The 15,085-nt window shown below is 41.9% G+C and overlaps 1 protein-coding gene across 2 annotated transcripts in view; it reads left to right on the top strand.

Moving 5' to 3' along the window:
* dennd1b (DENN/MADD domain containing 1B) overlaps window positions 1–15,085 on the top strand; it is a 97,583-nt gene that overhangs the window by 56,639 nt on the left and 25,859 nt on the right. For both annotated transcript variants that reach the window (XM_064332045.1, XM_064332046.1), the window contains 4 exons: window positions 863–963; window positions 3,457–3,502; window positions 4,703–4,804; window positions 14,119–14,244. In XM_064332045.1, coding sequence (XP_064188115.1) covers window positions 863–963; window positions 3,457–3,502; window positions 4,703–4,804; window positions 14,119–14,244 — 375 coding nt within the window. The remainder of the gene's footprint in view (window positions 1–862; window positions 964–3,456; window positions 3,503–4,702; window positions 4,805–14,118; window positions 14,245–15,085) is intronic.

Raw genomic sequence — 15,085 nt, 5'->3', positions numbered from 1 at the left:
TATTTAGCTTCGCCGCCGCGCGCCCGTTAAGCTTGGCCGGTTTGCTGGTCAATTGTGACATTGTGTGTGTCAGTGAGCAGGGTCTCTTGATAGTTGGGAGCTGTAGTTCGCACATTACCGAAGCTCCAACTGTCGAACATACTGGTCCCCTGGTATTTCTCCAGCTCGCAGTCTCTCTTGGCTAGCTCATGTTTCATTCTTTGGCAATTTGCCCTAATGATATCCCCGAGGAGCCTTCAGACCTCTGTTCTTTTTCCATATTTAATCATGTTATTTTAATCTGGGAGATGAGCAAACGGCAGTGTGCAGGTCATTAGAATTGGCCATGCTGGGGGAAAGCACCCCGCAAATTTTATTTTATTTTTTTGTTTTTTTTGAGGATGAGACAAAGACGGTAGCCCTCACACAGATATTGTTTTCTCCCCAAGTTTGTTGTTTTTATTTTTGTACATTTATATCATTGGTAATATTTCTTTCCTGTTTGAAATGTGTTTTTTTTTTTTTTCTACCATCATTGTATGCCCCCATTTCATTTGCTTGTAAATGTCCCTCACAATACTGTAACATCAGACTCAACACTGCGATCGGTGGTCACTGTGTTGATAGGAACCAGAGAGAAACCTAACAAGGCATTGGACGGTCAATTTCTTCTTTATGAAAAAAATAGTACATTTAAAAAACCTCCAGGCCAGGACGACCAAGCTAAATCATGTTTATTACATGCTGTTTTTTTTCAGTTGTATGCGTTTCTGTGAGGGCGTTAGCATGCGGAGACGTTTGTAGCGTAGCGTATAGCTTGTTGTATTGAAACACTGTTTGGCGTGACTGCTGAGGCCCATAATCCTTTGCTTTGATTCTTCAGTTAACTGCATGTGTTCACGGGTCCGCCGCCATGCTGTATCCAATGTACTGGCAACACATTTTCATCCCCGTGCTTCCTCCTCACCTCCTGGACTACTGCTGGTAAGGTCACCAACGCCTCCTCGACAGCTTTCACATGCTGGGCTCAGCCATTTAAGTAGCGCCATGCCGACACTCATTCCCCGCTGCTGCCGTGTCCACGGCGGGCACAAAAAGGAAGCCGAAAGTCTGAATCTGATTTTAAAAGATGCAAGGGATATCCTTCACATCAGCGCGATGCAAGGAGAACCCATGTTTTAAAATGAAAACCCGTGTTTTACTGTGGTTAAAGTTATGTGATCTTTCAGAATCACATTTTCTTAAACGCTTGTATTTCTTATGCAAGGGTCTGAACTAAAATAGTTTTTTCCCCTCAAAATTTTATTCACCCTTAAGTTCTCTCCAAATTGGAGATGCCCTAAATCTTGGTTCCTTGAAAATGTCCAAATCAAGAGTGCGGCTGAAGTAGGATTTAACTGTGTGGTTGCCCGTCATGTTTTGCTCACATTGTTAGCATTATTTGCTCCGTTCGGCCGTCGCTGATCCTAGCCATTACAGGTGTGGGGGAAATGCTCGCGGTGCGTGAGAGGGGGTTGGGTTTGCAGTCAGATGTGGCGGGCTGCGGTTAAAGCTACAGCGCGCCCTGAAACGCCCGGGCCCACCGCTCCTGTACGGCACGAGCGCAGTCTGGCCGTTTCCTCGCCGAAACCTGGAGGTGCGGCCTAACTTTGAGAAACGCCTTAAATCTTCTCTTCAAAAAGACGAGTGGAGCACGTTACGCCGGGCGGGATGGCGGGCGGGACGGCCGGGCGGGGGCTTTTGATGTTACTTCTGGCCGCTAGCTCACGGCGATGCAGAACACCTCTCCCCAATCTCTTTCCTTGATGATAAATTGAACGAGACGGGAGCGGTGCGTATCCAAAGCGTGCAGGTACCCTGAAGGATGACAGGCCCATTGTTGTGCGAAGCCATTGAAGCGGGGGCCCCGTAGAGACGCGGAAGGGTGGCTTCCCAGCGTGACCCTGCCTCGCAGCGCCTGGCCCCATTTCATAGCTCTCCCTGTTAGACTTCTCGTCTATTTAATCAGACGGCCTCCCTTTCCTGTTGATAGCACCATTCAACGGGTCATTGTTCTGTCATCGTTTTTATGAATGGCTGTCTTAAAGCAGTTATAATGCTTAAAAAAATGAAAGGAGACTTGAGTAAAAATATTGTGATAATCGCATTAGCTTTTTATATAAAAAGAAAAAGGTTTTTTTTGAAGCTTTTTTTTATATTTTATATTTTTTATCGATATGGGAGAACACAGGCCTCACCAGAGCACGATGTCAGCCGACCCTACTTATCACACCACAGTTTGCACAGACATGAATCAGAGGAAGACTCTTCATGTGCAGTGTAGCAGGCAGACTTGAGGGAGCCCAGTCGACCAGCGGGGGACGCTGGCGAGGGATGAGATGCTGTAATCCCGCCCGACTGAAACCCTGCCGTCTCTGGGCGATGCGCGAGCCAATCGCGCACCGGCCTTGATATTGACTTTACCTTTGCTATTCCCAATGCAGACATTTGCTTTAAATAAAACTGAAAACGCATTTAATTTACTTAAGAGAAAAATAGCATTGCATTCACACCGGAATTAGAATAATGCTGTTTGGAGTCATCTTCTGATTCGTGGGTGGCCTCCTTTTTAACACAAGTACAGGAAAGACTTTGTTAACTATAGTCCATTCGAGGGGAATTGCCCTCTGGCTGGGCTTGATTATTTGGGCCCGGCAGAGTAAACCCCGCTGCATTAGAGCAGGAGCTGTCAGAGGCCGCGCAGTCGCGCTGGACAGACGCGGCTGCAGGGGCACGTCCGTGTCCCATTAACAGCGTAACCTGATTGAGCCGCCGCTATAACAGCTACCACAGGAGCCAAAACACACGAGATATATCTAATTAGTGTCCCCCCCCCACCCCCCCCTCCACACGCCCCGCAAATACCGCTCGCCAATTACTCTAATCAGATTCTCCAGGCGAAATAAGGGTTTCCAGAAATACTGCAGCGCGCTGACGGAGTTCACTACGCCTGCACGCTTTAAAACCGATTCGGTTTTTATACGATACTTTGGCTTCCTTAAAAATGATTACGATAATAAGAAATAAAGCCTCCTGCTTCCCATTTGAATGGCTGTCATGGTTTTGATCATTTGAAACTTTGTTTTTCCGTCGCAGCTGTTCTTGAAGGGCGATGTGATTTCTGAATGATTTGACTGTGGGATATCCGTCTCGGTTGTGGCTTTACCGCTGGCGACGGTGATGTCACAACTCAAGCAGATCAGTTGTCAGCAGCGCCCGTCATCCCAATACACGGTAGAATTCCGCGGATCGCTATGCTGGTCCATGCGTCAAGATCAAAGTGTCTTTAAAGAGAGAGAAAAGGATGCAAAATGCTATTGCATCACAATTCGGAGAGATTCAATGTATTCACAAACTTTATTGCTGGTTGTGAGTGATTTTCAAGCAGGCGTTGGCTGTGTTGCTAATGGCTGTGGTTTGGAATTGTGTCTCCCACAGTGCCCCCATGCCATATGTCATCGGAGTACATCTCAGTTTATTAGAGGTATGTGACACGGTGCCAGCATATTTTGTATTGTAAAGTAATTGTATTTGTGTTTTCATCTGATTGTCTTGTCAATTGCCCGTTGACAATTGACAAACCATTATTGGAAGACATACTTCAGTCTAATTTCCAATCTCAATGTTAGCCTCACAAGTAGAGCACATTTATTGCTGGTGTGTGTTATTATTTGGAGTGAATGCTACTGTTGAGCTGAATACCCATGTAGGCTATATGGATAAAGGATCCTCCCTTTGCTGCCATTTTATTGAGTAACACTGTTAAATTTGTTAACTTGTTTGAAGTGCTAATGATGCAATGTTTATTTTGACAAGCTTGCGGACAAAAAAAAAAAATACACGGAATTGACAGTTATTATTTTTCTTCCCCCTCCTTTGTGCCTGCTTACCAGAAATATAAGAGGCGAAACAAAGAGCTTTTGTGTTTCATTATTGAAAGCCGGCGCGTTGGCTGGAGGTAGACCTATAGCTGCATATGTGAATTTGATGCTCTTGACAGTGCTAGCGCTGGCAGTATTTATCACACATGGCATTAGTGACAGTCTCCCTATCTGGCTGCGCGTAATTAGACCAAATCAGCATGCGATCGAGCCTTCCGTAGCAGGCCCTGTCACCAAGTGACAAACTCCAAATTTACACACTCCGCTGTTTTCCCCACCTGCACTCTAAAATAATTGTTGAATTTGTAGGTATCAGGATAAATACACATCATTTGGTTGATTCATGATGCGCCGCACTCAAAATATTTTTCACTTTGAGTGTCTGAGCATTTTATTCTGCGTATCCCTCTAGTGTGTTGTATCCGCACTGTAATATTTTAAATCTGCCTCTAGTTTGTCTCGTACGGGACTGTCAACAGAGTATATTTTCTAAAATGGAAAGGAGTGCTAAAATATGTTTTTAGCTATTTAAAAAAAAATCATTTTAAAAAAGGAAAGATTTGTGAAATATTTGAATGCGTTAAAGCCTGTAGCAGTAGATGTTTGTTTTTATGGATCAGACCTGCCATTAATAATTTTCCAGATGTGTTCCAGCTTTTGCATGTTGTGCTGTGTTTTAACGTAACACCGGTAAGCGAAGAGCGCCGATGAGCCCGTAAGCAGTTTTAGCCAGTGGGCAGCGCAAATATTTTACCGGAACGCTCGCGGGAAGGCGCTAACGTTTGTGATCTCCTTTCGCGCAGAGGGTAAAGAGCAGGTCGCTGGAAGACGTGGTCATCCTAAACGTCGACACGAACACTCTGGAAAGCCCTTCGGACGACCTGCAGAACCTGCCCGGCGACGTGGTGAGTCCGTCCGCTCCCCTACCCCCCCCCCCCCCCGCGCGGCGGCGGCGTCTCTGAAGACCAGTCCTTCTCCCTCTGGCCGCGACGGCGCTGGATAAGTTGAGCGGGACAGCCCGAGTCGCTGTTTAGCGAGCGTGCGACGCGGCCGTTAAAAGGCCGGTGCTATTCATTAGCCTCCGGGAGCCTCCTTCATCTCTATTTTAATCATTACGTTACAAAGTAGGCATCCCTGCCTGCCCGGTGCCACGTCTCGCGCACCAAAAGAGCGGCATGTCTGAAGGCGGGAGGAGGAAGGGGGCCAATTATCAGTTCTGGCTTCCCAGCCACCTGCCAGCGCTCTTCCCTTTAATTAATGATCTGATGACACCGGTCAGTAAGAACGGGAAACGCTGCTGCCGTTAGGGGTCAGGGGTATCTATCTGTCATCAGTGCGCTCGTTCATTCATTCATTCATTTATTTCTTTCTTTTTTATGAAGGGAAATTTGTTTGTTTTGTTTGTTTTTTCCTTTTCGTTTTCGGGCGGTGCTTCTTTATCGGTTCTCCCCGAGCCGGCGGTGCCCCGCTGGGGCTGGCGTGCCCGAAGCGAGAGCCCCACTGTTCCGCCGATCCCGTCCGCCACGCCGCGCCGCGAGCTCGGGAGCCCCGTCTGTAAATGGAAGCGCAAAGCGAGTTTGTCATAAAAGGGAGTCGGGCCTTTTGAAACTGACAGGGGGGAAAAAAATCCTTTGTCTTCCGAGTCTGATAAATTAAGTGGCAGCTCAGTGTTCCCTTTGATCCTGCATCACCATTTTTCACTGACTAATGATAGAACATACTCTGTATATCATGTTAAATTACCTTGCCTAAAATGTAAATGTCACCTGCAATAATGCATTTATTGCTGCAAATTCCTTTTTTTCCGGCTAACTTACCTGGGGGGTGGGGTGTAGTGGGGGGGGGGGGGGGGGGCATTAAATAGATAACAAAAAAGGCTACTAATTGCTGAATTTGTGGTTTTGTCTTAGTGTAAAAACTCGAATTCCAATTACGGTATGCTACATTGATAGAATGGATTTATATAATATGTATGTATGTGTGTGCAAGAGGGAGATGCATATGTTTAGATTATTATGCCTATTAAGAATGAACTCATAAAATATCATTTTAACATAAAATCTTATATGATTCGATATTGATTGGCCTTGATATTGAGTGACATTGGGTCTTGCATGCTAATTCTATGCATTTGAAGACACACAAACAGACATACACGCACACACACACAGCACACACACACGCATAATTATCGACGACTATTCTTACTGGGGTTTATGACCTGTAGAAAAATTAAAACTAGAGAATGAAAATGGGAGCCATTTTTACTCAGAATGTCTTCATAAACATATTTTGTCTCAATAAAATAACAGGGCCTGTAGCATGTCCTTAATGTTTCCAAAAAAACAGCTTGTGTGTATATTGATTTAAGTCGAGCCTTTTGAGATCGTTCTAATTATTGGTTTGGAGGCTGTGCTTCCATGTGGACTTTATTATTGAGTTGGTCTGACCACTGGCCCAGCTTTTGGTAGGGTTAGGGGTCACAGTTGTCCTGAATTACATAGCCTTTTTTTCAGGCGGGACCCTATGCTGGGTTTTGTGCCGTCTTCCTCTTAATGGCCGTTTTTCCAAAATTCACACATAATATTTCACGTTTATTGACCATTAGAAACGCTGCCATGCCAGTAGCGCTTCCGTTCTGCACAAATCCTCCAGATTTACAAATAGAGAAAATAATTTGCGTGTGCTCAGAAGGGGTGTGGCAAGTCTTTTGAAAATGATTTTGGAAATGTATTTTATTGAAAACACAAGACCGCCATTAAGCCTGCAGTTAATTGCGTTTGTGTAAGTCGTTTGTGTAACAGAGAGAGAATGTGCAACTCTGACAGTGGTAGTAAATGAATGGTTCAAATGAATCTGGGAGGGACAGAAAACCTGCTTTAAATTTGAAATAAGATGGTTCTCCAGTCAGTTTTGTAACATGTAGACCTGTCTTTGCGGTGTATCTAAACATTCTGTGAGAAAATTCAAACTGCTGTCTTTTATTAAACTTAACACAGTACATATCCAATACAGATATTAAATGCAATGGTAAGAACATAGGTGTTCAGTTTACAGTAATTTCAGATTGATTTTTCCAATATATATTACAGTATTTATCTCTTTGTCTGTAAACATGTTTTGGGACGTAAGCATTGCTAATTTCCACTGAACTTGGAAAGCTTTAAAAGCCTTTCACTCAATTAGCATGGAGTTGTGGTAAAGTGTTTACAGGTGTGAATATCACAGTCTTTTCCTGTTATTCATTATTGGAATGCATAACTGCTCCCCAAAAACTCATGCATGCAGCGTTTGTTAGTTGTATTTTTGGGGGCTTTTTGGAATGTGAGAATTGAGAATCGCTGAAAAGGCAAATTTGTGTAACATTTGCATTTGCTAAATTTCCCACCAGATAACAGCCAGGACTGGTGGGAAAAGAAACGTATCATGTAATTTGGTCCTTTTGTTTTGCTGATTTCTAATGCCAAACATGTGGTGTTTGCATGTAAATTGCTGGAAAAAAGGTGGCCTAACCTGGATTTTTTTCAAAGACATATTCTTTGTATATGTATTCGCTGAAAGGAGATTTAGAATTCACGCACGCATTCATAATTAAATGGAGAGACCTCTTTAATTATACAAGATAAAGCAAGTGTAAAATGCGGAACAAGTTGTGTGATTAAATTTGATAAAATGTTGTGTGCCCCGGTTCGGGTCAGGAATGAATCTGTCATGCATATGCCTATAAAGCAGGATCTGCTTTTAAATACATAATATGGAGGTATATTTGTGTAATGCAGACAGGCTTTCTGAAGGATGCGGAGCACTGCGGTGTTCTCAAAAGTGCTGCATGCCTCGCCGGTAAAAGATCAAGGCGGTGTTTCTGAAAATATAGCGGGGCTCCCCCCGTGCTGTCTCTTCCACAACAGTTGTGACTTGATCTTGATGCATTGTCAACAGGATGAGAGCCGCTTCCGTGAGTAGTCATTAATGCTGCCTAAATATAGGAAATCAATGAATTAATAAATAACTTAACTTAATAAAATTTCATACACCATCCTTTTTGAGACTGTATTGACATGTTGTCTGTTCAAGCAGAATATATTGTATAATTATTTATAGTCTTTTCTCTGTAAATAGCCTTTTTTTTTTTTTTGCCCGTAGCTGTTTTTGATAATTTGTATTCTTGATCAACTGAGAACATTTTTTTTAACGCAGACTGTATTTTGAGATGCTATCTAGAAATGGTTAGATTTATCAGAGTTAATGTATAATTTTATCTGTTTCATCAAATGGCTGGTTTGTAATTGGTAATACTATACAAATGTTCACAGAAAAACGGCCGAACCGGCACATACTGAAATTGTAAATGTATTCATTTGAATTAACCGTCATGTTCTTAATAAACTCAGTTTTTACCCACTCTTGAGTGCCTAAGGCAGTCACAGGCACTATTCAACCAGCCAGCAAGCATTTGTCTTACTTACTCAATATTACATGGATGATCCAAAATTTCACTGTGGAGGACATTCAGAATAGACCAGGTTTAATTGATCTTAATGGCATCTCCCTTGAAGAAAATTCTGGTATGCTTCACATACTAAAATATCGCCCCTTGATTAGCTTGTTCATGGAAAGCAAATGTAATAGATTTGGTTTCTCCCTCCGGCTTTTTTGGGGGTTGCTAGCCTTTGAGTGTTGAAGCAAGTTCTTTCAGAGTGAGGTAATATACTGTAGATTTGTGTACACACACACACACACACACACACACACGTTCTTTCTCCCTCTCTCTCTCTCTGTCTCTCTCTCTCTTTTTTCCGCCCTCCTTGGAGAATTATTTTCTGGACTAATGATACCTTTTATAAGGTCATAGCTGTTCTGTGTTAAACAGTATGCTTCAAAATCAGTGCACTTGCAGATATATTGTGTTATCAATAAATGTGCGGACTGTCAGCTTGATGGTCTGTTTTCAACTTAAGTGGAAAGAAATGGACTACTCCTTGCGGTTTGCTTTCACAAATTAAGGGAAAGAAATACAGTTATTTCCTTTCCTTGTACAGTGTAGTACAAAAACTGTAGATTAAGATTTGCCACACACACACACACACACATTCAATTACAGTTGCTCTCTGACTGCACATAACATATTCACTGAAATGTGGATATTACTGACACTAACAGTAGTTTTTGTCACTTCAATTTTCATTATTCCTTAATGAGCAGGAAAAGAATCATTTGACGCATGCGCTGTTGCTGCACTTCTACGACGGGTTTCCTCTGTGTGTGATATATTGTATATTTAAAATAAGAAATCATTGACTATTATTTACTATGTTTATTTACCCCATCCATCACACTGCCACAGCCCCCCCCCCCCCCATTGCGCTAGCTGCAATGTTTTCCTAGTCTCAAGATTCAAGAGTCCATAGATTTGAAGAAACTGATATTTCAAAGCAAATTAATGCACACATTAATTCATTTGGCATTGATAATAATAAGAACTTGTGTTCATTCTTAATCATGCAAGTGGAATAAATCATAAATACAGAACTCTTTGGGTCAGCAGTTATTTCTTTTGGATTTCCCTTTCACACAAAGTTAAAATAACGCGAAAGGTCCTTGTGTGTGCGTATATGGGTACAGATCAGACTACAGCACATCAAAAGGATGCTTTTTCATTACTTTTTTTTCTTTGTAGTTCTTTAATTGCCTCCCTATGGACTTCCTCTCCCAGACAGAATGTTTAGCAAACCGCTTTTCTAAAGCAAGTTTTTTTTTGTGTGTACAGTGTATACTGTTTTAAGGGTCACTGTGTGGTAGCTCCATTGCAGTTGATATTGACTTGTGAATGACAAGTTTATTTTTATTTTTTTAATGTTTGGCTAAGATCACATTTTACACAACAGCCTACGTAATTGTGAATACTATTAATTATCGATAGGAATCTTGAAGGATGGAAGTACTGAAGTGAAAGGCAGTGGAATTTTCCGATATCATTCCAAAGAAACCTTGAAACTTAAATATTGACTGTGGTTATCGCTCAGCTAATGATAAAACTATAAAACACTGTGTATGACTTTAGTACACTGATGTGAAATAAAAACTTTTATCCTGTATAACCACATTTTAGTTTTGTTCAGACTGGCAGAAGCAGCTTTTTTCCCTTTTTGTGGCTGGTGTGAAGTCGAGATTTTATATCCTCAAACAAATGTAAAAAAAAGTGTTTAAGCCTGCAGCTACGTGAATGCTGCCTCTTCCTTAAACGTGACTTTTCTCTGAGGTAAACTTGGAATGAGGGGCTGCAGCCAGCTAACATTACAGTACCTAAGATATTGTAACATTTCTAACACGATAATCTGTCTGGTAAGATGATGTTTTGCAGAGGAATAAATGGAAAGTGTGTGTGTGTGTTTTTCTAGAAACATACTGTACCTGTCTTCGGAAAGAAATCAAACAGGGCAGTCTGCTTGTCTGTGGCTGTTCACTGTGCCAATAATGTGCTTGGGGTTAGTTTGTAATTTATTTATTTATTTCTAAATCACAAGGCAGTTTACAAATGTGATTTAATTTAATGAAATAAAAAACAATTACCTGCGTAAAGCTAGCTATCTAAATGCGATTGGTTTTTCAGTAGAAAAGATAAACATCGTCTGAAGCATTATGTTGTAGTTTCATAGTTTTTTTCTCCGGTTTTTATCCGTCGTGGATCCAGCCAGTTGCCTACGTTTCCCAGGTGAGGGAAGTTAAGAGAAAACCTGGGTAGTGACAAAGAGTTTGCATACTGCTCAGCATGTTGTAAGTAAAATCTTCATCACTTCCGGGTCTCAGGTTTTCACATAGCTTCCCACCCCTGGGGAGCCTCTGTGTCACACAGTGTGTAAGATATTATTCCTATTATGCCATATTCCCATTATGCCCCCATATGTCTTTCTGTGTTTATTATTTAAGTACCAACTGAGGGATTGTCAGTCAGCTGCAGGCTCCTGTTTGCTGCAGTATCTGTTGTAGCTTTTGTCTCATTAACGAACCTGAACACAGATTCAGATCACAGATTCTTCTGTGGGTAAAATGTAACAGTATTTTTAAATGGCAAACCTTTTAAGTGATCTCATTAATTGTTCTTCTGGAATAGCAAGCAGGCACCTGTGTTTGATATAAGGTAGCAAAATTCCATTTTGAAAAGGTCATATTTATTGATTTTCTTGATATATGAAATTGATTTTAATGAATAAATTTTGAAGACTGGCTGCTGACATTATTTTGTTATGAGAAATGCATTGTAAGAAAAGAGATGTAACATAGCCTAATTAAAACAAAACAACTAGGAATGGCGAGTTCCAGAACAATTATAATAGATTCTATTATACTTTGTCATTTTATGAAAATGATTTCCTTGAATAAACAGTTTGGTATAATATCTAAGTATAAGTAATATATAAGTATATTAAAACTGTATATATTATGTCTCAAACATTAACATTTTTAAGTTGACAAACTGACACCCGATGTTTAATTCACAAAAAATTCACTTAAGTAAACGTAAAACAGTGTTAAATGTTAATATAGAAATCTTATTCTCAAACTTCCCAAGCTCCTGTAAATCAAACATTAATATATTTCATTATATTATTTTTTTTATTACCATGGTTTACAAGGTAAGGAGTGTGTGTGTGTGTTTGTTTGTGTTGTGTGTGTGTGTGTGTGTGTGTGTGTGTGTGTGTGTGTGTGTGTGTTTTTGTATGTGTGTGTGCGTTTGTGTTTGTGCATGTGTGTAGGGGGTAAATTTTATCAACGATGTCTCACAAATGCAGAGTACTGTAGATATCTAATTGTTGAGACTGGTTTCAGAACGGTACCGCGCCATACACACTGTCATGTGATGATTAAAAAAACACCCCAGTGAGCAGCGCTTATATCCTCCTTTAAAAAGAGACAGTGATGCACCTGCTAATTATCATCTCCAGCTGGTGAGTTAAATGGAGATCTGTTTTCTGCGTGACCTTTAACCCGTGCTCTTTACATGGTGCACTTCAAACCCTGTTTGGGAGTTAATGGAACAGAGTTTAATGAGGCACGGTGTATGCCCTCTGTGGGCTAAGCCAATCGGCCAGCAGACTTTTATCTGGAGCCATCTTCCCTTGATGTAAATTGAAAAGATCACAGCTATGGGGAAAAGACCTATACTGGAAAGGCCTTTCTGCATAGATTATGAATATCATAACTCGATGATTTTTTTCTCTCTCTCCCTACAATACTATAGTTATAATTGGACCCAATGGGGGGACTCTCCCTTTGATCAGATCACAGCTACTGTGACTTTACACTAAAAAATGTCACTGCCAAATAGGTTTATCACCTGTAGAGCTAAGCTTCTCTCTGATGCCTCGTTCCGGCCTCGTTAGCATTATTCCGAGTATAATAGTTAATTAGTTTGACAGTGGAATTGCTGCTATTGCATGCCTGATACGATGCATGCGCTTCTTTCTAATTTATGAATTTGAGGTTCGTTACGGGTGCTGTTTTATGCATTTTAATATTCTGCAATTTTTTATTATGCCGTTCTATTTTTGGCGGTGCAGAACATTTCCTGACGCATAGATTTTGTTGTCGGGCACCGTAAATGATCTGAATTTTTAATTGCATTCTCTTTTTAAAAGCTTGTAAGCCTGTTCAGTTTATTTGATGTTTGTTACCTTGTATTTTATTTCTTTATAGGTATAGCCTGTTTGTGTCTGTGTATCCCCTGAAAAGAGAAGCGTCAATGCCACTTTTTAAATGTCGATTTGCTCAGGACATGCAATTATTGCATTACATTCTTTTAACTTGGGAGTCGTTTGGGTATGGCGGCTTGTGTTTAGTGTGTCATTGTCTTGTTTTCTTTGATCTAAAATACAACGACAGCTTAACGATTTGCTCGAAATTCGGTAAACACATTTCACCATTAAATATTAATATTGCCGTGATAGTTTACATAAACATAAAAGCTTTTTAACACTGTGAATATGCGCACGACACTTGCTAATTTAGTTAAACTTGTGTTTGATGCTTGGAATTTATTACAATGTCAGCTTGGGGACGTTCACAGGAAAATAAGCCTGGAGGAAATAAATGGGACAAACAGGATAAATATTTCAGATTTCTTTCTGAGTGGCATATCCCGTGTCCTCAGATTGATCTTCAGCAAGAGACTGCTCTTAGATTGCTCTTTCACTTCTGTGTACACTGTTGTGCCAGTAAGTGTCAATAACAGCCTAATTAAATTAACACTTCATTTGGTGGTACAGTATATATGTGCAGTTGTATAGACAGTACTTATGTGTGTGCGCCTGTGTCTATGTCTGTGTTTGTGTCTGTGTGCATTGAGCCTTTGAAACGAACTGAAAACCCCTGTGTGCGATTGATGATATTCTGTATGGTGTGGGCATCACAGTACGATGGCAACTCTATCTGGGTTTGCCCTGCCATTACTTAGGACCTGAGTATTGTGTATACTGATAATCCTGGCTCACTAGCCTATATGTATACTGATAATCCTGGCTCACTAGTTTGTTTCATCATGTGCTGGATTTTATTCATAGTTGTGTGTAGGAGTTGATACATTGGGAAGGAAGTAGCGGGCATCTTAAACAGTATATACGCGGGAAGGTGCCTAATGGTGCTTTCACAAAGGAATCGCCATTGTGTGAAGCTGACAAAAACTACTTGAGTGACCGCAGAAGAAAAAGCAGTCCTTGTGGATTGATGGGGATGCATCTGTTGTCCTGCTAAAGCAAGTTGTAACATGCACTGCATGTGCAGAAAACCTGTCATGAGTCAACAAATTGTGTGTTTAGTAAAAAGTAATTAAAGCGTATTTAGAGGGAGGGAGGGAGGGAGAGAGGATGGGAGGGAGGTACAGAGAGAGAGAGAGAGAGAGAGAGAGAGAGGGAGGGTGGGAGGGAGAGAGAAAGAGAGTGAGGAAGGGAGGGAGGGAGGGAGGGAGGGAGAGAGGCAGTAAGGACTGTACATTAGAGCTTCCCAATCACCCCCCTGCCTTTGCCTCAATTAACAGACCAGCAGGTGCTCTCTGCAGCACAACAGATAAGCTATCAGGGAGGAGGAAGGCTTTTTTGGCTGACCTGCAAATGTGACACTTCACACCCCGATTGGGTTTGTGTCTCTCCCCACCAATTTCAGAGGTGTTAATTTAACTTCTCCTCTCCCGTCTCTGTGTGTCTCTCCCTCCGTCTTTTTCACTCAGGTCTCGGGCCTGAAAGGCAAGCTGAAGAAGCAGTCCACGGCCACGGGCAGCGGCGTCGCCCGGGCCTTCCTGCGCACCCAGGCCGCCCTGTTCGGATCCTACCGAGACGCCTTGAGATACCGGCCTGTAAGACGCCGCCTGGCCCACCCGCCGTAACGCCGCCCTACCAGCTAGCGAGCCGACCCGACCCGACGCGCCCGCCCTCAAACGCTGGAGCCCACGCAGAGCCCGTGGAGTCACGCTTCCTGTGTTCCCTGCTAACTCACACACATGCTCTGTGCCAATACTGTTCTGATTACCTGTCTGTGTCTATGTAACGCTTTTCAGGAAACTGATTAATATCGTCCGTTTCCGAGGCGCTGTTCATTTCACCGGTTAGGAAGGCTTTCCTTCTCGCTCTAGAAATATTTGGCCGCCTCTGTGCCGAAGTAGAGCTATTTCAACCAAGACGAAAACGAAATACTGCCTTCTCCTTTTAACGCGGACCGCTTGGCTAATGAGCACTTCCTAGCGTTGTCATTTCTGCGGACAGCCGGCGATTCGACTGGACGAACCGGGCGTGTGTCTAATAGTCTTCAGAAAAAGCAGATGCGTTGGAAGCCAGCGCATAATGCTAGGCTTGGCGTCTGAGATGTTGAAAAGCCAGTTCATCTCTTTTGAAGATCCTTGTTAGGCACCTCTTGCTATATTTCTTCTATCCTGTAAACTCCTAAAATGTGTCTGGTGAACTGCCTCACAGTAGAACTCAGCGTGGAATAATACAAAGTGCATTCTCTGTTGTCAAATATAGGAGAGTCTTTGTTTCAAGTGCAGAAAATAATTGGCCTGCGTAGGCATGCCAAGTCAAGATACATAATTGATGTTTCTGCATTGTCTTTAAATACACAAACTGTTCGAGTCAATCTTTGGCATTCTATATGTTGCATTTTTGGATTTGGAAAAGATTTAATATATTCCTTTATCTCGG

Source organism: Anguilla rostrata, chromosome 4 (assembly GCF_018555375.3).
Source record: "Anguilla rostrata isolate EN2019 chromosome 4, ASM1855537v3, whole genome shotgun sequence".
NCBI lineage: Eukaryota > Metazoa > Chordata > Actinopteri > Anguilliformes > Anguillidae > Anguilla > Anguilla rostrata.
The sequence above is the reverse complement of the archived record's forward strand: the minus strand, read 5'-3'. Positions and strand labels throughout refer to the sequence as shown.